We start from the raw sequence: 23,270 nt of genomic DNA on the forward strand, positions 1-23,270 counted from the left end.
CCAATTGTCACTTGGCCAAAAAAAAAAATTTGTCTGGAGCTACAATGATAAAATATACAATTCCGACTTACATACAAATTCAACTTAAGAACAAACCTACAGAACCTATCTTGTACGTAACCCGGGGACTGCCTGTACAGTACATATGAGGAAGATAAATTCAAGTTCCCCTGAACAGGAGGAATTGTTCTGCCTGGAGAAGGAGCTACAATGATAATTCAGATCAGACCATACCTTCCCACTCCATTCCAGTGCATCCATTATTGGGGTGCTGTTACAGGTTTTCTGTCAATCAGTGAATAGGAGTGCCGGAGATAGCCAAGCACTGTGCTCTGTGATTTCCAACACTCTCATACTATAGAATAGGTGGCAGGATGCACAATCATATAGTGAGAATGGGTGACCCCACTATCTAGATTCCTGGGGACCCCAACAGATGGCCCCTTACTAATCGGATAGTTATCCCTTATCAAGCGGAGCATATGCAAATGTGGTACAGCCTGGTTTAAACCAGGTACTATTTTGTGGTTGTGTGTCTGTCTTCCAAGCCTTTGAAATCAATAATATGACTGCTAGGAGCCACTCCCCACATTAGGTTAAGTAAAATAAAAAAAATTTATGAAAACTTTGTTGTGTGAAGGTAAGTATTTATTTAAGTCACCAAATTAGTAGTATAGTAATTCTCCTGTTAGAAAAGATTTATTTCTTTAAAGGGAACTTGTCACCAGGAATGTCATTTTTTAGCAGGCAACAGGTTCCAATAAGCTTTCTTCCTAACCTCCATACCCTGCCCTGCCCTGCCTGCTCAGTGCACAGGAGAGTAAGTGTGGAGGGAGCTGGATGAGTATGGAGGAGCAACAGCTGACACCCCACTTCCCCGCACCACATCCTTGGAGGGGGTTGGTTTGGAGGAGAGGAATAATGCATGAGGAAACAAAGGCACACACAGAGACTGCAGCTATACCCTCCAGGACTCCCCACATGCTATTGGCAGGGAGCCAGGTAACGTGACAACGTTTTTAAGCACCAAAATCATCCTGAATGCTGATAAAAGGCATTTTTTAGATCTGCATAGCGTAGGATATTGTCACCAGTTAAAAATCACACCTGATAATCTTACAATAAGTCAAATGAGAAACAAACCATTACTTTCCACGTACCTTCCGATCCCTAAACCCTACACGTTGCTTCTTCTTTTTCCCTTCTGGTTGTTGGTCTTCATCACTTGACTCCACGGCTTGGTCATCACCGCTCTCTTGCCCTTCCGCCTCCTTCCCCTTAGCATCGTCATCTTCTCTCACGTTGTGCTTTACTGAGGACTGGGCTTCTGCATTTGCCCTGTTGTAAAAGTAATATTTTTAATGCACACAAGTAGCAAAGAGAAAATATAAAAAGCTAGAACTTATAAAAGTTAAAACATTTTTATAAAGCTTTTTAAAAATATTTTGTAGGGGTTTTCTTTTTTTTTTATTTTACCAGATCACCTTCTATAATAATAAAATAATCCTGCAGACAATGAATAATGGTCTGGAACTTCATGCTCTGTAGACATCCTTTTTCAACAGATATATCTTTATCAAATGTTGGGTGACACACAAATAGAATCCGCAAATGATATCTCCACCTCCTTTTCTACCCTGTTCAAAGACCTTTTATAGACTTCAATGAGTCCTATATAGTTCCTATAGCCAATTAAACAGTTCAACATTTAGTAGTTTATCAGTTACACAGATTTTGGATTTCCTCATGGTATAGTTAAAAAGTAAGGACACTGTTTTCCCTAAAATGCAGTCAACTTTAAAACATTAAACACCAATCTTAGGCAACAAGTCTTGACCCAGAGACCTATCCTGCACGTTTTGCAACTGAAGAAGTCACATTGAAGGGGTATTCCCACGAAGACAAGATTCTTAAGTATACAGTACTTAGGATAACAAAATAACATTTTCTAATTCACTGTTGTAAACAAAAAGACAGCAATTCACATATAATTTTAAACTGTCTTTATCAGTCTTGGTGTTTACAATTTTGGTTGCCCCTGGATACCACCGTAAATCTTCTGACTATGGTCAGATTCTTCTTGTGAATAGCTTCTACCATGTTTCCCCGAAAGTAAGACAGTGTCTTACATTCTTTTTACCCCCAAAAGTCCCACTATGTCTTACTTTCAGGGTATGTCTTATATTGGGAAAAAAATTGTCGATTTTTCTTTTAACCATAACAAACAGTTTTATAAAAGCAAGTGCCAAGAATTACACAGTGTAGGGGGTGGTTATACAGTGCAAGGGGGGGCATTATACAGTGTGGGAGGTTATACAGTGTAAGGGGGGGCATTATACAGTGTAAGGGGGGCATTATACAGTGTAAGGGGGGGCATTATACAGTGTAAGGGGGGCATTATACAGTGTAAGGGGGGGCATTATACAGTGCAGGGAGGTTATACATTGTAAGTAGGGGCATTATATAGTGTGGGTGGGTTATACAGAGTAGGGGCATTATACAGTGCAGAGGGGGGATGGCTGTTTAAACACAAACCATAGAACTGTGCAAGCAAACACACTGACCCACACACTACATGCATACATTATACATGTAAATAAACATGCACACAATGTTCACATATAGATCAGACATCACACCTACATACACACTACACATAACATACATACTTTTCAGTGTCACTGACTGCAGGGCTGAGTAGAGGCTGGTCCAGGCTGACATGTGCTCCCCTGCTCCCCTCCCCCTCCAGATCGTACTGATGTAGCAGAGTTAAGCAGCTACACAGGAGGGGGAGGAGCTGCTCCAGTAACACTGACAGCAGCAGCACACAGCAGGAAGCTTCTCCCTGGCTCCATGCTGCAGACTCCACACTGTGCAACGCTGCCTCCCCTGTCTCCTCTCTCCTCATGTGATCGGAGCCTGTACAGAGTAGCTGAGCTCCGGTCACAGTCTTCTATCGGCCAGGAGCTACAGCAGTGACAAGAAGAGGCTGCAGCTCCCGGCTCCGTCCGCTCTAACTATGTCTTACTTTCGGGGTACGTCTTACATTAGCCTACCCCCCTAAAACACCCACTATGTCTTACTATCGGGGGTGTCTTACTATCGGGGAAACACGGTATGTCTGCACACTACAGTGCTCTCTGCCTCCTGCCTCTCCTTCTGCATCACAAGACCAGCGCAGACCTAGGCACTTCCTGCCAGCAAGCAGCGGTGTGCAGAGACTTATTCTACAAGCTACAAACAGGTAAGGTCTTTATCTGGGAGGGAGGCATATAGCCTTGCTGACTGTGCGTGTGTTGTAGGCGAGTTAGCAGAGCTCAGATTATCATTGTGTGTTATATACATATCATGGATCTAAAAAAAAGTAGTAAAACCTGTACCCTGATAATCTAAGCACTTTGTCAGCACACAGCATCTTATAGCACAGAGGAATCATGAGGTTCCTGCTTCGGGAGCCCCCGCCCACACTCTGTGATTTAACACTGACCATCACTTAGTGATAAGAGGTTAAAACAGCACTAAAACTGTATAAAATAGATAAGTAAAGGGGTTAAAAACTATCTTTATTATGTAAGCATCAAGAGTGGATTAAAATTTCAGAACTTTCTTTCATGGACAAACCCCTTTAAGTATAGTATGGGATAATGTATAAGTTGTGGAATTGCAGATGTTGAATTGAGCACATACTGCATAGATTTAACCCCTAACTAACGGGATTTTCTGTAGCAGCATTATTGCAGTACACGTCAACATGGTGTTAGAAGAGTAAACAGCACCCAACCTTACAAATATGTCAGAGCCTAGCCCAAAAAATGAACTTCTTAGAATATGAGACTAAGAAATGTACCTCTTCTAGCAATGGATTTATTTCGCATCCCATCATGTGTTCCTAGAGATGGTTTCTTTTCACATTACTCTGAGAATCAGAGAAATGATTTGTGTGTTTGTGTTTTCCTGGACGAGATTTATGTTCTCTGAAGCGAGTCACGTCGGTGTGAGCAGTGACTGACTGATGGCTATGGATCACAAATCTATTTTATAACCAAAGGTTGTCAGCCGTCAAAATACAGAGAAATAAGAACAGAACGCTTATGGAAGAATTTATTTTATATGACAAATCTGCTTTGCAGCACATGTCTAGTTTTTGTAAAAATTTTCAAAACTTGGACCAAATATCCTTATATAATATCGCACAGAGACCGACAAAAAGAACAGGACCCTAAAACAAGGACCAAGGGTTATATAAATCCCTTGCATCTGCAGGATTCATGGTCCCAATCTCATCTGTATAGCAAAATTATAGGAATTACAGATCATCCATGGTACAATTAATGGAGAATGATCAATATGTCTACGCCGGAAAACTAGAGTAATGAGTACGTATAATGCAACATATACTGAAAGTTTTAGACCAATTTAAGGTCATTTTCCCGACTCCTACAAAAAAGGAGCATGTCCTCTAAGTGCGCCGGAAAATTCAATATTGTGGTGCAGCAAACTAGACCAACTACTAGGAGGTGAAAGTTAACTCTCTAGTCATACTGCACCAGATTAATCATCCAGCATAAGACACAGGGATTAGGCTGGCGCAGCAGAGATCTGTCTAGTTCTATTCTGCACTGGTCTAATGACCAACACATTAATACCATTAATACATCTCCCCAATGAATGTAGGTATATAGAACTTATTAGACCCTTACCAATCACATACAGGCGATGTATCCCAAGAATGAAAAATACATGGGGGACCAGAAAACCAATTTAAAAGAGAACTCCAGAATACACAATGCGGAGGGGGATGGATCACTGCAGTTAACATTTTCAGTCTTCAAAATGTCTTGCACCTAAATTGCAACGTTTTTGCCAACCCACTCCATTTTTTATTACAGACAACTGATTCCAGTTTTACCATGTGAATCCAGACAAAATTATGAAATGTGGCATAGTAAAAAAGTAAGAAGTAGTTCTGCCAACTTGGCAATTAAAATGCAATGTCACAATGCGAATGCACACATTAACCTCCTGCCACAGGTGGACAAACTATTACTACGTCCTACAGCAAGGGGGGCATAAAAATACATAAAATAAAATATACCAGTTCCCCCGAAGATCGTTACCGGAGCCAATACGGAAGATTATTTGGGAGAACGCCCCTAGAGGTTCTATATCAGCCCTCTAAAGAGAACCAGTACAAGATTTTGATGTTGTAGTACCATACGCCTGCGCCATTACATAAACTACTTAACACTCTGGGAGTGTACACTTAGTCAACCTTTTTGGAAACACACAATATTTTTTCTTATATATTGTTCTTCCTTTGGAAATGTTTGTGTTTATTTCTTTAAAATGTTTAACCCCTTAACGCTGAAGCCACTTTTCACCTTCCTGACACGGCCCATTTTTTAAAATCTGACATGTGTCTATTTAAGTGGTTATAACTTTGGAACGCTTTAACATATCCAGTTGATTTTGAGATTGTTTTTTCGTGACACATTGTACTTCATGCTAGTTGAGAAATTTAATCAATATATTTAGTATTTATTTATGAAATAAATGGAAATTTGGCAAAAATTTTGAAAAAAACAATGTTTTCCAAATTCAAAATTTTCTACTATTTGGAAAGTTGGTCATATCACTAAAATAACTTGATAACTAACATTTTCCATATGTCTGCTTTAACTTGGCATCATTTTTCAAACATCTTTTCCTTTATTTAGGATGTTAGGAGGCTTATAACTTTAGGTGCAATTTTTCAGATTTTCACGAAAATCATCAAAACCTACTTTTGGAGGGTCAATTTAGTTAGAAGTGACTTTATAAGGCCCACATGACAGAAAACCCCCACAAATGACACTATTTTAGAACTACACCCCTCAAAATATTCAAAACAACCTTTGGGAATTTTGTTAACCCTATGAGCGTTTCATGAGGGTGAAAGATAAATGAAAGTGAAATTACAGAAATGTAATTTTATCTTACTATAGATTCATTGAACACTAAAATTTGCACCTTCACAATGGGTTAAAAAGGAAAATGCATTTTACAATGTTGAGGGCAATTCCTCTTGAGTATGCCAATACCCATTTGGTCACTGTACCCTGCTGTACGGGCACAGGGGGGCACTTGGAATGGAAAGAGCGTTGTTTCGTTTTTGAAGGGCAAATATGGCTGAAAAAGTTTTCATGTGTCAGGATGCATTTGGAGAGCCATAATGGTACCAAAACAGAGGAAAGCCCCAACAAGAGACACCATTTTGGAAAGCACACCCCTTGGAGAGTTTAGCAAGGTGTAATTTTTGTATTTTCCCCAACAGGTGTTTGATTCAATTAGGCCCCAAAAGGGAAAAAAGGTGAACATTTTCTTAAAAAAGTCACTTTTACCCCAAATTTTTGTAAGCCACAAGGGGTAAAAGATGAAACAACCCCATAAATGTGTAAAACTATTTCTCCTAAGCACAGAACTGCACCACTTTTGTATATAAAGTGTTGTATGGGTACACAGTAGGGCTCAGAAGGGAAAGAGGGGCTTTGGCCTTTTAGAAGCCAGATTTGACAATCATCCTTTACATGTGTCAGGATGCATTTAGAGAGCCCTAGTGGTACCAAAACAGAGGGGAACCCCAACAAGTGTCACAATTTTGGAAAGTGCACCCTTTGGAGAATTTAGCAAGGTGTAATATGTGTATTTTCCCCTACAGGTGTTTGCTTGAATTAGGTCCCTAAAAGGAAAAAGCTGAACATTTTCCCAAAAAAGTCACTTTTACGGCTAATTTTTGTATCCCATAAGGCATTAAAGATGAAACAACCCCAAAAAAATGTGTACTAGCATTTCTCCCGAGTATAAAATTGCCCCACACATGCAAATAAAATGTTGTATGGGTACGCAGTGAAGCTCAGAAGGGAAAGAGGGGCGTTGGCCTTTTAGAAGCCAAATTTGACAGACATCCTTTACATGTGTCAGGATGCATTTAGAGAGCCGTAGTGGTACCAAAACAGAGGGGAACCCCAACAAGTATCACCATTTTGGAAAGCACACCCCTTAGAGAATTTAGCAAGGTGTAATATGTGTATTTGTCCGTAAAGGTGTTTGATTTAATTAGGACTTAAATAGGAAAAAGGTGAAAATTTTCTTATAAAGGTCATTTTACTCGTAATTTTATATAGCCACAAGGGATAAAAAAATGTAATAACTCCCCAAAATGTGTAAACCTATTTCTCTCAAGTGTAGAAGTACCCCACATATGTATATAAAATGTTGTATGGGCGCACAGTAAAAGGAAAGGGGGATGTTTGCCTTTTAGAAGCCAAATTTGACAGAAATGTTTGACATGCATTTGGAGAACCCTAGTGGTATAAAACAGAGAAGAATCCGAAAAGTGACCCTAATTTTTAAACGCACACCCCTTAGAGAATTTTGCACTGTGTAATATATGTATTTGCCCCTACAGGTGAATGATCCAAATAGGCCCTAATCATTAAAAAGGTGAAAATTTTCCTATAAATGTCACTTTACCCCTAATTTATGTAAGCCACAAGGGATAATATATTAAATAACCTCAAAAAAGGTGTAAAACTATTTCTCCCGAGTGTAGAAGTACCCCACATGTGCATATAAAATGCTTTATGGGCGCACAGTAGAGGAAAAGAGGGATGTTTGTCTTTTAGAGGCCAAATTTGCAAGAAATCCTTCACATGTGTCAGGATACATTTGGAGAGCCGTAGTGGTACCAAAACAGAGGAAAACCCGAAAAGTGACCCTAATTGTTGAATGTACACCCCTTGGGGAATATAGCAAGGTGTAATATGTGGTGTAGTGTAATACACGTGGTGAAATGAGCATTTGAACATATAGGTGGTTTCCAAATATGATGTGCAATGGAGTCCAAGATGGAAATTTCAATTATTTCTGGAAAGTTCAGTGCCCGTTATGTGGCGCCCCTTATGAAATAATGGAGGGGTATAGGGAGCAACGGGACATAACAGTTGTTACAATTATTCATTTTACTGAAATTAATTCACAATAGGTTGGGCGTGAATTGTGAATGTGTTGCGTATAAGGAGGTACAATATATCAAGGGACCAACTAAACTTTTGTCACTCTGGAGTTGTCGCAGGTCTCTTAGTAGTATGTAGTGTCCATCCTTAGTATATAGTGTCCATCCTAACTCCTCTTTTGGAACAGACTCTTTATTGAGTCCTACCTTTAGAAGCAGCAGAATTCACCGTGAAAATGCTGTCCTAGAACATCTAAAGCAGAGGTACTGGGGCCCCGGTCCTCCTTGTCCCAATATTAGTTTCCTAATATCTTCCTCTTGAAAACGGAGAAATGATACGGCAGGACCTGCACATTGGAACAGCACGTAAGAGTTGTACAGCATAATCTGTACAATGTGCATGGCCAGCACTTTTGTACCATATCTTCGTTTTAGTAGGGAAATTATCGCCAAGTGTTGCTCTTATTCACCCTAGCGATGCCCATTGTGACGAATATTGCTGCCTTTGGCTGGACCAAATCGACCAGCCAATAGCAGCAAACATGGACAGAGGGGGGCAACAAAACCCCTCTGGACCGCAAGGCAAAATTGGTGGCTGTCAGGAACAGCCGCCACCCTGCCCCGAGCACCGTGTCTACAGACATGGTGACCGGTATTACTGACGTCATAAGTAAATTCGCTGCTATTGGCTCATCTGAATTGATGAGCCAATAGCAGCGATCATAAACTGGGGGGGGGGCGAGGGGGCGACGTAACCCTTCTGGTCCATGGGGCAGGATGGATGGCCGTCAGGGATAGCCGCCATCTTGCCCCGATCACTGTGTCTGAACCGTGTGGGCAAGTCACTACCAGCCGCACCGTTCTATAACAACGCGCGTTGGGAATAGGCTATACAATCTTTATTTATTTTTTAAGCAATTTAGACAAATAAGGGCTTATTTTTTGCAAGACGAGATGCACTGTAAAAAAACCTTTATTTTAGTGGGTTTTTAGCTTATTGAAGCAATTTTATTAACTTTTTACATGTGGAGGAAAATAAAATCATCAATTCTTGTTTTGGATTTTTAGCATTTTTTTGGGGGGGTGTTCACTGTAGCATAACAATAATATATTATCTTTATTCTACGGATCACTACGATTACGGTGATACCTCATTTATATAGTTTATTTTATATTTGTCCAATTTTATTGAAGGAAAACTAGAATAGAAAAAATTATATTTGTTTTATCATTGCAATTCTTATAGCAGCATAACTATAGTATTTTTTGGTTTACGGAGCTGGTTGTAAGCTTATTTTTTGCGTGACAAGTTGCTCTTTTTATTGGTATCATTTTGGTGCTTGTAACTTTTTCGGATCACTTTTTAGAACATTTTTTGTAAAGCAATTTGATAAAAAGTTTCAGTTTTTGGCAAGTTTTTGGTTTTTTTTTTTTACCACGTTCACCGAGCGGGTCCAATTATGATTAGGATTTATTGTACAGATTGTTACGGACGCAGCGATACCAAATAAGTGGGGTTTTTTTGTGATTTAGTGTTTTTTATACTTTATTACTTGTGTAAAGGGAAATGTGGTGTTTGGGGGAACTTTCACTTTCTTTTATTATTTATTTTAATTGTAAAAAACCTTTATTTATTTATTTTTACTTTTTTTACAGTTACTGCCATCTAAGCTTGAACAAGTGATCTTCTGATCACTTGTTCAAGCTTTTTTTACAGGTTACACAGTGCAATACAGATGTATTGCACTGTGTAATGTAAGACACTGAGCATGCTGCGCATGCCCAGTGTCTTACAGCCGGGTCCTGTGAGAAGGCAGGGACCCGGCTTCCGGAGGAAGATCTCGCAGCCCCGGGCACCGGCAGTCCCGGGGCTGCGATCGGAGCAGCGGACCCCCCCGGTAAGCGCCGCGGGGGGGTCCGATTCACATCAGATTAGACTTAAATGCCTCTGACACGCCGCGGTCAGCGCGACCGCGGCGTGTTAGGGGTTAACACCCGCGATCGGAGAAATCTCCGATCGCGGGTGTTAGAGGCGGGTGTCAGCTATAATATATAGCCGACACCCGCAGCTTCTGGCGCCGGCTCCGTTCAGGAGCCGGCGCCAGAAGCTTGACGTAATAGTACTGCATTTTGCGGGAACGCACCTCCCGCGATGCAGTACTATTACGTCAAATGTCGGGAAGGGGTTAAACACTACTTTACAGAAGTAAAGTCTCTATACACAGTAACAACATGGAATAGAGGTCAGAAAGCAGAAGACACTATGTATGGGCCCTGCTCTCCTGTCCCTTTTGATGGTGGCAGAGTCTCTGCTGGACTAACAAATTGTTTACCAGCCATGTATGCTCTGAAACTACTCTTGAAGGTCCTACTGAAATAGAGCTTAATGTACATTTTCCATGACTATTGTTACAGTACTGGTATTGGCTTTTTCTGTGAAAATGTTCAATTATTCAATAAAAGTTAATATATATATACACATACACTCACCGGCCACTTTATTAGGTACACCTGTCCAACTGCTCGTTAACACTTAATTTCTAATCAGCCAATCACATGGCGGCAACTCAGTGCATTTAGGCATGTAGACATGGTCAAGACAATCTCCTGCAGTTCAAACCGAGCATCAGTATGGGGAAGAAAGGTGATTTGAGTGCCTTTGAACGTGGCATGGTTGTTGGTGCCAGAAGGGCTGGTCTGAGTATTTCAGAAACTGCTGATTTACTGGGATTTTCACGCACAACCATTCGGATGCTAGGGTCAGAATTTGGCGTCAACAACATGAAAGCATGGATCCATCCTGCCTTGTATCAACGGTTCAGGCTGGTGGTGGTGGTGTCATGGTGTGGGGAATATTTTCTTGGCACTCTTTGGGCCCCTTGGTACCAATTGAGCATCGTTACAACGCCACAGCCTACCTGAGTATTGTTGCTGACCATGTCCATCCCTTTATGACCACAATGTACCCAACATCTGATGGCTACTTTCAGCAGGATAATGCGCCATGTCATAAAGCTGGAATCATCTCAGACTGGTTTCTTGAACATGACAATGAGGTCACTGTACTCAAATGGCCTCCACAGTCACCAAATCTCAATCCAATAGAGCATCTTTGGGATGTGGTGGAACGGGAGATTCGCATCATGGATGTGCAGCCGACAAATCTGCGGCAACTGTGTGATGCCATCATGTCAATATGGAGCAAAATCTCTGAGGAATGCTTCCAGCACCTTGTTGAATCTATGCTACGAAGAATTGAGGCAGTTCTGAAGGCAAAAGGGGGTCCAACCCGTTACTAGCATGGTGTACCTAATAAAGTGGCCGGTGAGTGTGATAGATATATATATATATATATATATATATATATATATATATATATATATATATATATATAACACACACACCAGTTCCCTGTTACATACAAAACTTCGAGGTTTTCCCATGAAAGAAAATTCACTAATTCCAGTCCCCTAATGATGTTAACACAATAAAGATCATTTTTAACCGATTACTTCACAATTTTACTGCTAGAGTGCAGGCAGCAGAGACGGCTGGCCGTCACAAAAGAATGCAAGATGTCTTCCCCAACCCCAAGTCAGAAGTTACAGGGTTGTGTCTAGGGGCAACTGAAATTGTGTACACCAGGACTAAAAGAGACAGGTTGGACTTATATCTGTGAAAAGCTGCATTTTTGTTAATAACAGTGAATTAGAGAATGTGTTATTTTGTTATCCTCAGTACATATAAGAAAGTTGTCTGTGTGGGAATACCCCTTTAAGTACAAACCTACAGAACCTATCTTGTATGTAACCCGGGGGACTGCCTGTTCTGCACTTTAAGAGAAACTTTCCAGCTTGTTGGGCCCCACATCAGGCTGCAGAACCGTCTACCAACCAAATACATACCGCAGATAAACCAATGGCTATATCGCAAGCATCTAAAGATTGACTCAATTATAATAGTTTAGTGCTCCCAAACCAGCTGATGGGTTCCCTTTAGACATAAATCGCAGTAAAATCACAACTAAAATTATTCTGCATGTTGCTCCAGCCAGAAATGAATGTGATAATAGTATTAGATAAGCAGCACAATGTTACATCAGGATTAATCACTACTGTAGGGCATTTGGGTTTCACCCAACACTGCAGAACAATTACAGTAACAATCTGGAGAGTGAAATACGACTGAAACAATCACACGGGCACAGAGGCATGAAAGGTTAAGTGACTTGGAGAAGAGCTGGCAGGAGTGACTGCAGATGACAGAAGAGAGACTTTCTATGTGCAGAACATATTGCGGTGGCATATTAACTCTTCACAAGCCGTTCTTCCGAGTCTATGCAACATGTTAGCTTTCGGATACCTGGTGGAAGCACACACTGTGCGCAGAACTATAATGTGCTTTGGGCAATCCTTCACATTCTTAATAGTCCTGATTATTGTCCTCAATGCTTTTAGCATGTCCTGACACACGTCAGGAACACGGACATGACACCACATCTCCATTAACTGAAGCTGTGTCTACAGAAGGAATAGAGTAAACCTGGTCATGGGCCCTGGGCTGTGTGAATATTATAGACCCTGCAAGTCTGGAAGTCACTTCCTACATATGGTACCAGAATCAGCTTCCTGGGAAATGGAGGATGTTTCCCTTCTGGCTGCTTTGAATATGCAGTTTCAAAACTCCTGAAATGGCTCTTGTGTACACGTGTATCGAGAGCATGAACAGATGCACAAGGAATTCATTGGTGAAGGTGCTAGTTTAGGTTGGTTTGGGTGGCCATGGGCCCCCTAGAAGGTTTGGATCCCTGACTACCACCCAAGTCATAGTTGTTGACAGCTCTCATTTTACATATCAGGGCCGGCGCAAACACTGGGCATACCTGGGCAACTACCGGGGCACAGAGCTGCTGGGGTGGCCCACATAAGGCTGTAGATAAGGAATCCATTGGGGTGAGGTGCGCTTTATATAACATAACCATGAAGGGGCTGTTGGTATGATAAACAGTCTCCTGTTCCCTAAAATATTTCCTAGTTTAAGTTTCTGAATTTTTAATGCCTATCCCTTAAGGCTCTATCGCCCAGGGGCCAACTGAAACCTGGAGCCGACCCTGCTGCTTGTAACATATGACACTATTAGAGGCCGCACAAATCTGAGCGGTGAACAACATTTTGCCTTATCTAAAGTAATTCTTTGAACCGTGGAGTTTTCCCCCATGAATAACATACTGGTGCTTCATGTACAAATATTATTCTAAACATAAAAAAAAAAGTAATTAAAACTCACATTCCCATTTATAAAGTCAATCATCGGCAGCCTTTGCCAGTCTAGATTTAAAGTTATGGTACTGCTGTCAAGCTACACATTTGGATAATAGCTTCTTTGCTACTTTGGATAATGCTACTTTGGCCTTTGCCAGCTCACATTTAACCAAGCAGTTTATAAGTAAAGTTTATAAGTAAAGGCTCAGACCCATTAATACGGTTATAAGTTTTGAACTCTGTTGCTTATCAAAGCGATTTTGATATTGTTCTTTCGTCACATGTTGTACTTAAATTTAGTGGTATATTTTGGCTGATAAATTTTTTTTTAAATAAACGCAAAACTTAAAACTACTTAACTTTTTGAAACATTTTTTAAAATTTCCCATATGTCTGCTTTACATTTTTATAATTTTTAAAATGTCTGGATAATTTATTTTCAGGTTACACGGCTTACAAATCGGACATCGGTTTTCAGTATTTTCCAGGAGATTTTTAGAATTGACTGTTTTGAAGATTATTATTGTTTTTAAAGAAATTTACAATATATAATATTAGTAATGCCCAATATATCAACCCATTTTCAAATCTGCACCATGCAAACTATTAGAAACAGATTGTAGGAAGATTGTTAACTCCTTGAGATGTTCATAATAATTAAAACAAATGGTAATACATTCAAAAGATAAAAAGCGATAAAAAGCGTCCCATCTTTCCCCGAGTGCACGGCCCGTACTCAATGAATTTCTATGGGGAGGTTCACCCCTCTTCCTCTCCATCACAGCATGTGTGCCTGCCCCGTGGGCATACGTTCGTGTAAATTTAGCCTTAGATATTTTTATCTAATGTTTTACAAAGTTTCTCACAATAAATCACGTCTTCCAATTGGCATAACACTTGTTGTCTACAAAGCTGGTTGATTACGTGTTTTTTGCGAGACATGTAGTAGTTTCTACCATTGAGTTTATTGTGGGGTGAAATGGGTAAAAATCATGATTGTTGGTGGATTCTTTGACAAATTTTTTTTACAGTGTTCAATAATGATTTTATTTTAAAGATTGTTGTGGGTGCAGTGATACTATGTGTGTGGCGATTGTGTTATGGTTTTGACCTTTTACACATATTTCATTTTATGTGTTTTGGGCATTTTTACCAAATTATTTTATATTGAATAAAAAAATTTTTTTTTATACTTTTTTGATTAATTCTACCATGGGACATAAACAAGCAACCATCTAATTGCTTGTTCATGATAAAACACTGCAAAACTGATGTTACAGTCAGATCTTACAGGCACTGCCTTCAAAAAGGCAATCTGGTTAGGACCCCGGGCTGCCAGAGAAATGATCAGCAAAGCCCCGAAGACGGTGTGTGTGTGTGTGTGTGTGTGTGTGGGGGAAGGGGGGGGGGGGGGGCTCGTGAGACAGAGGCCACCAGGCAGGCAGGCAAGTTAAATGCCACAGTAGCACTGACTGCAGAACTTGACAGATTACACACCCGTGATGTCTGACCGCGGGTGTTACACTGGGGTGTCAGCTGTTAGTTACAGCCATCACCCACATGTTTTATGATGCCGGTCCTGCGAAGAATATGAGCAGAGATGGCATCAGCTCTGCGTCCAATATATCGGACGTTGAACATTAAGGCCCAGCACTCAGTGTCCAATATATTGGATGCAGAACGCTTAGAGATTAATGTAGTATGTTTTCTACTGCAGTCAATCTTAATTTATCCACAATATGAGAGTTTCATTTCCAAAGGATTAATAAGGTTGTTATGGTGAATAGAAATAAAATAAAATCATTATAAAATAAAGGTATACTTACATTAAAGAGGCTTTAGCAAGTTTGCCTGTTATCCCCCATCTACAGGTCTAGCTAGTTGATTTAGGAGGGTCTTAATCCTGGGACCTCCACATGCTCACCCTGAAGCTCTACATAAGAGAGTGCGTTTTCTCAGGAATTAGGAAAAGATCATCAAAGACCCTCGGATGAAGATTGAGAGTCCATTCAGGCCCTTCCTTTCTCATCCCAATCCCTGCTTTTACCAAACATTTTTTAAATCTTGGGAAAGCCCTTTGTCCTACATGTCGTAGATATGCAAGAGTAAAGTTGGGTGCAGTGACCAACCAATATCTTACAAATTACATTTTCGACCATAAGGGACCCATAACAAAACAATATACTATGACATCCTATGGAAACTATAAAATTTCTGAAGGCCAAACATTCTGTTGTAGAAACTAGGTCAGTCTCCAAATGTTCCGATAAAAGGGGCAGATTTATTAAGTAAAACTAATCATCTTTAGTTTTTCTAATGCCTCTCTATAGAGTCTCCTTTTTGGGAATTGGTAGGATAATTTCCCATGTAAATGAGTTCTCCGTATTCATTCCCGGCTTTAAATTAACTCTGTTAACCTCATATTTCCAAAGTTGTAATATGAGAATTGGTATCTGGTGCTTAGAAGATTGATTCAGCTGCTATGCAAATGTTCCTCATTATAAGGAAAATGGATTCCGGCTGGATAAATGTCCTGTCAGACGGCATTCAGGCCAGGTAATTTAGATGAATGCTGGTAAAGGACAGAAATCTGTAGAAATTATGTATGTGCGGAGTAGCTAAAGAGTAATTGAAATATAACAGACACCCCCACACCAGTAAATGACACAAGTTACAAGTTTGACTTTTTTTGTTAACATAATAAAATCCAACACATAAAATTAGTGTCTTCATTTCTAATTAAATTGACCCCTTTGATGTTACTCTACGCCATAGGATGCGGGTAGTTCCCGCACCATCACGTACAGTTACGTCAGAACTTTAAAGTTGTACAGAGCGGCCAATCAGATGGCGATCATGTGTCAAGAGGAGGGCAGAGGAGTCTGTGTTCTCTTCTGCTGTACTCCCAGAGAGAAAACCAGCCATTTTTAACCTATTGATCACAGCTGCCCCACTGTGGTCAGTCCCAAGAACTCCCTTTCTATAATGGAGCTTTCAGTTTGTTTGTTTTTTTGTAAAAAAAATAAAATAAAACAGAAAAACAAAAAAGTCAGTGTCAGTCAGCCACTGACAGTCCCACTCATCAGAACCCTTAACTCGCTTTTAATGAGGGAGCTATCAGTTTCGTTCAATGTTAGGCTACATGCACACGATGTATGCCCACCGTACCGTAGTACGGCGGGCATACATCGGCGCTGCGGAGAGGAATATACACTGCACAGCGCCATATTATGTAGAAAGATAGGACATGTCCTATTTTTCTACGGGCTACGGAGCGGTACGGTGCCGCACGTGTGCTGCACCGTACCACTCCCGTACAGGGCCGTGAGCCCATAGAAGCTTATGGGGGAAGTATATCGACCGTATATTCGTCCCACATACATGTGTGTGAATGTAGCCTTGGTGTTAAAATTAATCGGTGTCGGTCAGTGTCAGTCCAGCTGTCGGTCAGTGTCACCGCCAGTTCATCAGCATTATTCACAGTCAGACAGACAGCTTTGATCAGTGTCAGTCCAGCTGTCAGTTTATCAGTTCATCAATGTCAGATTGAAATACGAAAAAAAAAGTATTCACAGTTGCAAATAAAGTGCATTAGACAAAATGACACAAAGAAAGCACAGTGCTGAAGAGGCGTATGCTAGCTTATCTTCAGACACAGAATCAGCGAGTGATCGAGGCTCAGAAAATGGTTCTGTCCACCTCTTCTTCCTCATCTGATAGTGAAGAACCTTCTCGCTGGGTTAGGAGGGCCATAAGACCAGTTTTATCTCCACCCGAATGTAACTGGTTTCCTATGTCCCCCAAGTACTTGATTTTGCCCCTGCTGGAGGAGCCCAAGTACAAAAATCTGAAATTGGCCAATTTAAATTCTTTTTTTCAGATGACTTCCTGGACATAGTTGCTGAGCAAATAAACTTATATGTCATGCAATTTTTTGAAACCAACCCCAATTCCTTTTATGCCAGGCCATATAGATGGTATCCAACCACTAGAGCAGAAATTCAAAATTATTGGGGATTGGTCCTAAATATGGGCCTTACAAAAAAAAACATCAGTAAAGGCCTATTGGTCTACAGAGCTCTTACATCATACCCCCTTGTATGAATCGTATGAATCAACAATACCCAGGGCTCTTTTTAAAGCCATCCAAAAATGTCTCCATTTCGCTGATAATTGCCAAAGCCCCCCCGCCCCCCGAAAAATGAGCCCAATTTTGACAGACTGTATAAAAAAAAAAAAAAAATCGGCCCCTGATTGCATTTTTAAGCCCCAAAAAGAGAGATTGTGGTAGACAAGATTAAGGTTTAGGCAATATTTGCCTAACAAATGTGCCAGAATAACCTCTTAATGAACAGGCCCTTTTTTCTTATTTTTTCATTTACATTTTTCACTCCCCACTTTTAAAAATCTCTAACTTTTTTTTATTTTTGTCTTCTTATTCTTTGGGTGGGTACGATCACAGGGATAATACATTTATATAGGTTTTATTGTATTTCAATAAACTTTATTTTGCTGTCTTCTGGTGCTAATAAACTTTTCATGCTTTGGTGTACAGAGCTGTGTAAGCAAAGCCGGGACAGTATCACTGCACATCCACTGTACCTATGCTGCTTCAGCATTGAAGCAGGGATGTACTACGCCGGCTTCACTGGCTGCAATGTGAGGTGCCAGGGAGGCGCCCCGCCGGGAAGTGGGCTGGTGTGGGGTGTTCCTGTCCCCGCAGCGGCGCACTCACTTCTGAGCCTATTTATGTATCCAGCTGCATCAGGGCTATTGGAGTGTCTGTAATATGATAAATACCTCCATATGATTTATATACATCATATACAGTATATTCTCATATATAGAATATACATACACAAACATTTATACACACTTGTATATACTCACTCTAGGCGGTCTTCATATCTTAGGGGGGTGTCAGTGGCCACAGATAGGGTATACCTCCACCATGGCAAGTCGGGTGGCCGGTCCTTATTATATATATATTATATATATATAATAAGAACTGCATCCTTTCTAAGCTTGACCTGTTTATAGACTATGTCTCTGCTAGTCCCTCGGATGGTGTACCTAGTTCCATGTCGGTCAGCCTTTGCTAAAATGTAAAAGGTACAGACCTGGTGATTTCATGCACAAAGATCAAGCCCCATATAGGAAAAAAAATAACACAACACCCTTGAGAGAAGCCTAAGTCCTAATCATTCTAATGGTACAATTAGTCCATCCCCATTATACTGGGCAATTAGGCCACAATACATTAAGTATACATCCCACTAACCATATAATTAAACTATTGAACCTCTGTAACCCATTAGCCAGATGACCACAATGCAGTAAATAGATCTCACCAATGTAGCATTCAAGAATTAGCCAACAAAAAAAAAAAAAAAAGGTAAAAAAAAAATGACAAAATGTATTGATGTTCCTACATTTTACACAAGCCTATCTATTACATTAATAGTGATCCTTTAACTAGGGATAAGAATTTCAGGTGACACGACATCAGAGGTCAATAACTCAACATGAAGGCCTGCAAGTCACCCCTATGGCTAAAACACTATGAGCAGTGCAGTAATTTACTTAGGAAATGGGAGGAATTTACCATGCCTTGTCTGCCAATTCTCTGCCTTAAAGAGGTATTGCCACAAAGACAAGATTTTTAAATATACTCAGGATAACAAATTCTTTCATTCAGAGATATTAACAAAAATACCATATTTCACAGATATAATGTCAACCTGTCTCTATCAATACTGGTGTACACTATTCTGGTTGTCCTTGGATCTGACCGTAAATCTACTGACTATGGTCATACTCTTCTCATGAATAGCTTCTCTTGTCTGCACACTGCAGTGCTCTCTGCCTCCTGCCCATCCCCCCTCATTACAAAACCAGATCAGAAACAGGCCCTTCCTGCCTGCAAGTAGCGTGCAGAGACTTACTCTACTAGCTACAGACAGATAAGGTCTTTATCCTAGGGGAGGGGTAGGGGAAGGCATAGCAGATCTGAGATGCGTGTTTTATAGGCGAGATATCAGAGCTGGTGTAATTATGTTTTATATCCATCTCATGCATCTTTCATTTCTGATTTGTCTCATCTCTCTTTTTCTATGCATCAGATGCTACTAGACAATTCAGAAGCTAAATGAAATGTTAATCTAAGCGCATTGTCAGCACACATCTCATAGTACAGAGGAGGTAGGTGTCGTTTTTTGCGGCTTTTGATGACATTTACAATGTTATCATTTTTAGGACTGTGCAACCTTTTGATCACTTTTTATAGAATAAAATTTTTTTAAATGGCAAAGAAGTGCCATTTTTGACTTTGGCGCGATTTTCCGTTACGGGCTTAAACGCTGTGAAAAACGGTTATTATATTTTCATAGATCGGGCATTTTCGGACGCGGTGATACCAAATGTGTTTATGATATTTACTGTTTATTTATATCAGATAGCACATTGTAATGAATGGGTTAACCCACAGGGAAGACCCGAGGCTGCCATGGCTACGAATCGCCGCTCCCCGATGACGTCACGGGGAGCGACAATCCTCAGAAAGATGGCGGCGCCCATGCCCCGCCGGCGGCCATCAGCGGGAAAATACCCGCGGGTGTTACCGGTAAGACTTACCGGCTATGGAGAGACTCAGCCCGTGAGCCCTCTTCATGCACCCGCTCACGGCATGTGACGTAGTATTAAGTCACATGTCGGTAAGAGGTTAAAGGGGTATTCCCGGAATTTAAACGTCTGCTACAAAAACCCATGATGCTATAAATAAATGATTCACTAAATTTTATTGCCTAACTAAAGTATGAAAAGTTATCACCAAGATGGCCGCCACTTGAAACTTCAACTCCCATGATCCTTTAGTTCTCAGTAACTCCTCCTCCCTCTTATTCACTGCTCCCAGTGATGAGGTAACAGACTTTCTTGCTCTGTTACCATAGTAATGATGTGTAACTACCATCACTGCACATCACCACAACACTGGCCATACTGGATGTACTGCAACCAACCGACTACAGCCAAATAGTGCTGATCACATGACCGGCCCAGGCAGGTGCAAGACATGCAATGTGGATATGTGACCAGCGGCCATCTTCCGTCCTGTGTCTACTCCGCAGAGAGGAAATTAACGGACTGATTAACCCCTTAAGGACGCAGGTTTTTTCCGCTCATTTCTTGCTCTCCACCTTCACAAATCCATAGCTTTTTCATTTTTCCATGTACAGAGCTGTGCAGGGGCTTATTTTGTGCGTAACAAATTTTACTTTCCTGTGGTGTTATTTACTATACCATGTAGTGTACTGGAAAGCAGGAAAAAATTTCAAATGTGGAATATTTGGAAAAAAAACTTTGGTGTACGGAGCTGTGTGATCTGTAATTTGTGAAATGAGCCAGTGTTTTCATTGCTACAATTTTGAGGTCTGTGCGACATTTTGGTCACTTTTTATTCCATTTTTTATTTGATGTTAAATGGTGTAAAAGTTGTGTTTCAGACATGTGGGCACTATTTTCCGTAATGTGTTTCACCGTCCGCAATACCCTTTTTTATATTTTGATATATCGGGCATTTTGGGACGCAGCGATACCTATTGTGTCTGTGATTTCTACTGTTTAGTACGTTTTATGTCATTTCTAGGGAAAGGGTGGTGTGATTTTTAACTTTTTTTTAAAATAATTTTTGAAACTTTTTTGAAACTTTTTTTTTTACTACTTTTTAGACTCTCTACGGTACATTAACCATAGAAGGTCTGATCATTCCTACCATATAGTGCAATACTACTGTTTTGCAGTATATGGCATTTTTGGACGGGTTAATGGCACGATCGGTAGAAGCAGCGACCGCGGTTATTAGCGGTGGGGGTTTGCTGCAATATGCAACAAACCCCACCTGTCTATAAAGAGGACTCAGCCCGTGAGCTCTCTTCATACACCCCCAGCACCTCTGCCCCGTACATGTACAGCGCGGAGCGTTAAGGGAGTAAAGGGCCAGTAGCATTTTAATTTTTCATTACAGTGAATGGCCACAGCATTTTTCTGTTAAGGGGAGCAACATTTTAAATAACAACTAATTACACATTAGCTTATATTTTAAGGACCCATTTGTATATGAATCATGATTCCTGGAATACCCCTTTTAGGATATATTAGAGAATGTGTTATTTTGCTATCCTGAGAAACGTGTCTTTGTGGGAATACCCCTTTAAGACTTGATTTCAAAATGTCAACTAATTTGAACGACTTCTAATTTCTGGAATCATACATTGAGGGCAACATGTGTAATATGTAATCCGCAATGAACATTAAAGGGCACCTACCACCCCGATTCTACCTATAAAGGTAGAACGGGTGGTAGGTGGATGAATGGGACGTGAGGATAGCCCTTTTTTGGGCTAATCCTCACGTCCCGGTTATTTTTTAGAAAACTTAAATAAAGGCATATGTCAATTTTTTTATGTGGCTACTGGGGCGTGGAGTAGCCGGACATGAGGCTACTAGTCGCGGCTACTCCACGCCCCAGTAGCCATGTTACTCCGCCTACCATTTAAAGCTACGAGGAGCTGCGCGTCCGAGTCCCCCGGCATCTGCGGCCTTCTGTGCATGCGCAGTAGCTCCGGCCTCGGAGCCGCAGCCGCACAACCAAAGGCCTGCGTTCTGCGCATGCACAGGACGAGGGCGCGCAGCTACGAGGAGCTGCGCACCGAAGATTAAATGGTAGGCGGAGTAACGTGGCTACTGGGGCGTGGAGTAGCCACGCTGTGTAGCCTCATGTCCGGCTACTCCACGCCCCAGTAGCCGCATAAAAATTTTTTACATATGCCTTCATTAAAGTTTTCTAAAAGATAGCCGGGACGTGAGGATTAGCCCAAAAAAGGGCTATCCTCACGTCCCATTCATCCACCTACCACCCGTTCTACCTTTATAGGTAGAATCGGGGTGGTAGGTTCCCTTTAAAGGATAATTAGTAGTAAGTACAGAATGACTTAGCACCAACTCACCTCTTCCAGAGTAATCCAGCACTGGCAGATACTGCGGTTGCTCCCACAAATGCAGCAAGCATAAATCTTCGCCTGTTACGTACAGGATTAGCTACTCCATGATACCGACGGGACACAGTTGCCAGCCCTGCCACTGCAGGCAAGAAGCGTAGACGAAACATCCTATTAAATAAAAGAAGATGCAAGATTTACTATTAACATATAATAGGATTCAGGAGAGTCTTATGTGATATAACCTTTGAGTACATTCAGACGGCCGTCTAAGTGGGGGGGGGGGGGGTGTATAGACAGCAATGTGTGGCACCGCTTCATGCCGTACACAGGAAAAAGATAGAGCATGCTGGCAACCGGGCAGGTAAATGGCTGTGTGAATGTACCCTTTGACAAAATTCATAAATGTTTTTTGTATCTTTATTTTTATTGTTTATATTTGTTGTTTAAGTTACACCCAACCTTAAAGAGGACCTTTCACCAACTCAAATATATTGAACTCCAGGGGCTTCTGTACTGATTCGGGTGCACTTTGAATTTTGCTCCTAGCCCCCACCATTCCTGAGATATGAGCTCTGGTCTCTGACTATTCAATGTCCAGGTTTATCAGAGAGGAGGAGCTTCTTTATGTACTGTGAACGTGCATAGTGGTCTCGCTATGCTACTACTAGCGGACCCCTCTGGCTGCTGCGTGCTCCCAGCATAATCGCTCTGCACTGGTCTTTCTATTATGCCATCAAATCCTTTTTTTTTTTTTACTTGAATTTGAATATATAAAAGAGTATTCAATTTAGCAGAAACATCCTCATGCCCCAGTTAGAGAAAGTTAACATTGTTTGTGTGTGTGTGTGGGGGGGGGGCAAGGGTGTCCAAACGCCCGTACTGTCAACAAGGGATCCATTAAATATCCATTTAAGGGTCCATTAAGTGTGGAAGAAGAATGTCCCACTTGTTTACAGTCTCCAGCTTAGCCAATCAAATAGAAAAACTGCATATATAACAATATGAAAAAAATTTGCG

The 23,270-nt window shown here is 40.9% G+C and overlaps 1 protein-coding gene across 2 annotated transcripts in view; it reads right to left on the reverse strand.

Annotated features, from left to right (window-relative positions):
- The window catches only part of MICU1 (mitochondrial calcium uptake 1), a 139,226-nt gene that overhangs the window by 99,533 nt on the left and 16,423 nt on the right, over positions 1-23,270 (reverse strand). For both annotated transcript variants that reach the window (XM_072131114.1, XM_072131113.1), the window contains exons 2-3: positions 22,260-22,421; positions 1,161-1,338 (exon numbers count right to left, since the gene is read on the reverse strand). In XM_072131114.1, coding sequence (XP_071987215.1) covers positions 1,161-1,338; positions 22,260-22,420 — 339 coding nt within the window. In that variant the 5' untranslated portion in view covers position 22,421. The remainder of the gene's footprint in view (positions 1-1,160; positions 1,339-22,259; positions 22,422-23,270) is intronic.

Source organism: Engystomops pustulosus, chromosome 11 (assembly GCF_040894005.1).
Source record: "Engystomops pustulosus chromosome 11, aEngPut4.maternal, whole genome shotgun sequence".
NCBI classification, from domain to species: domain Eukaryota; kingdom Metazoa; phylum Chordata; class Amphibia; order Anura; family Leptodactylidae; genus Engystomops; species Engystomops pustulosus.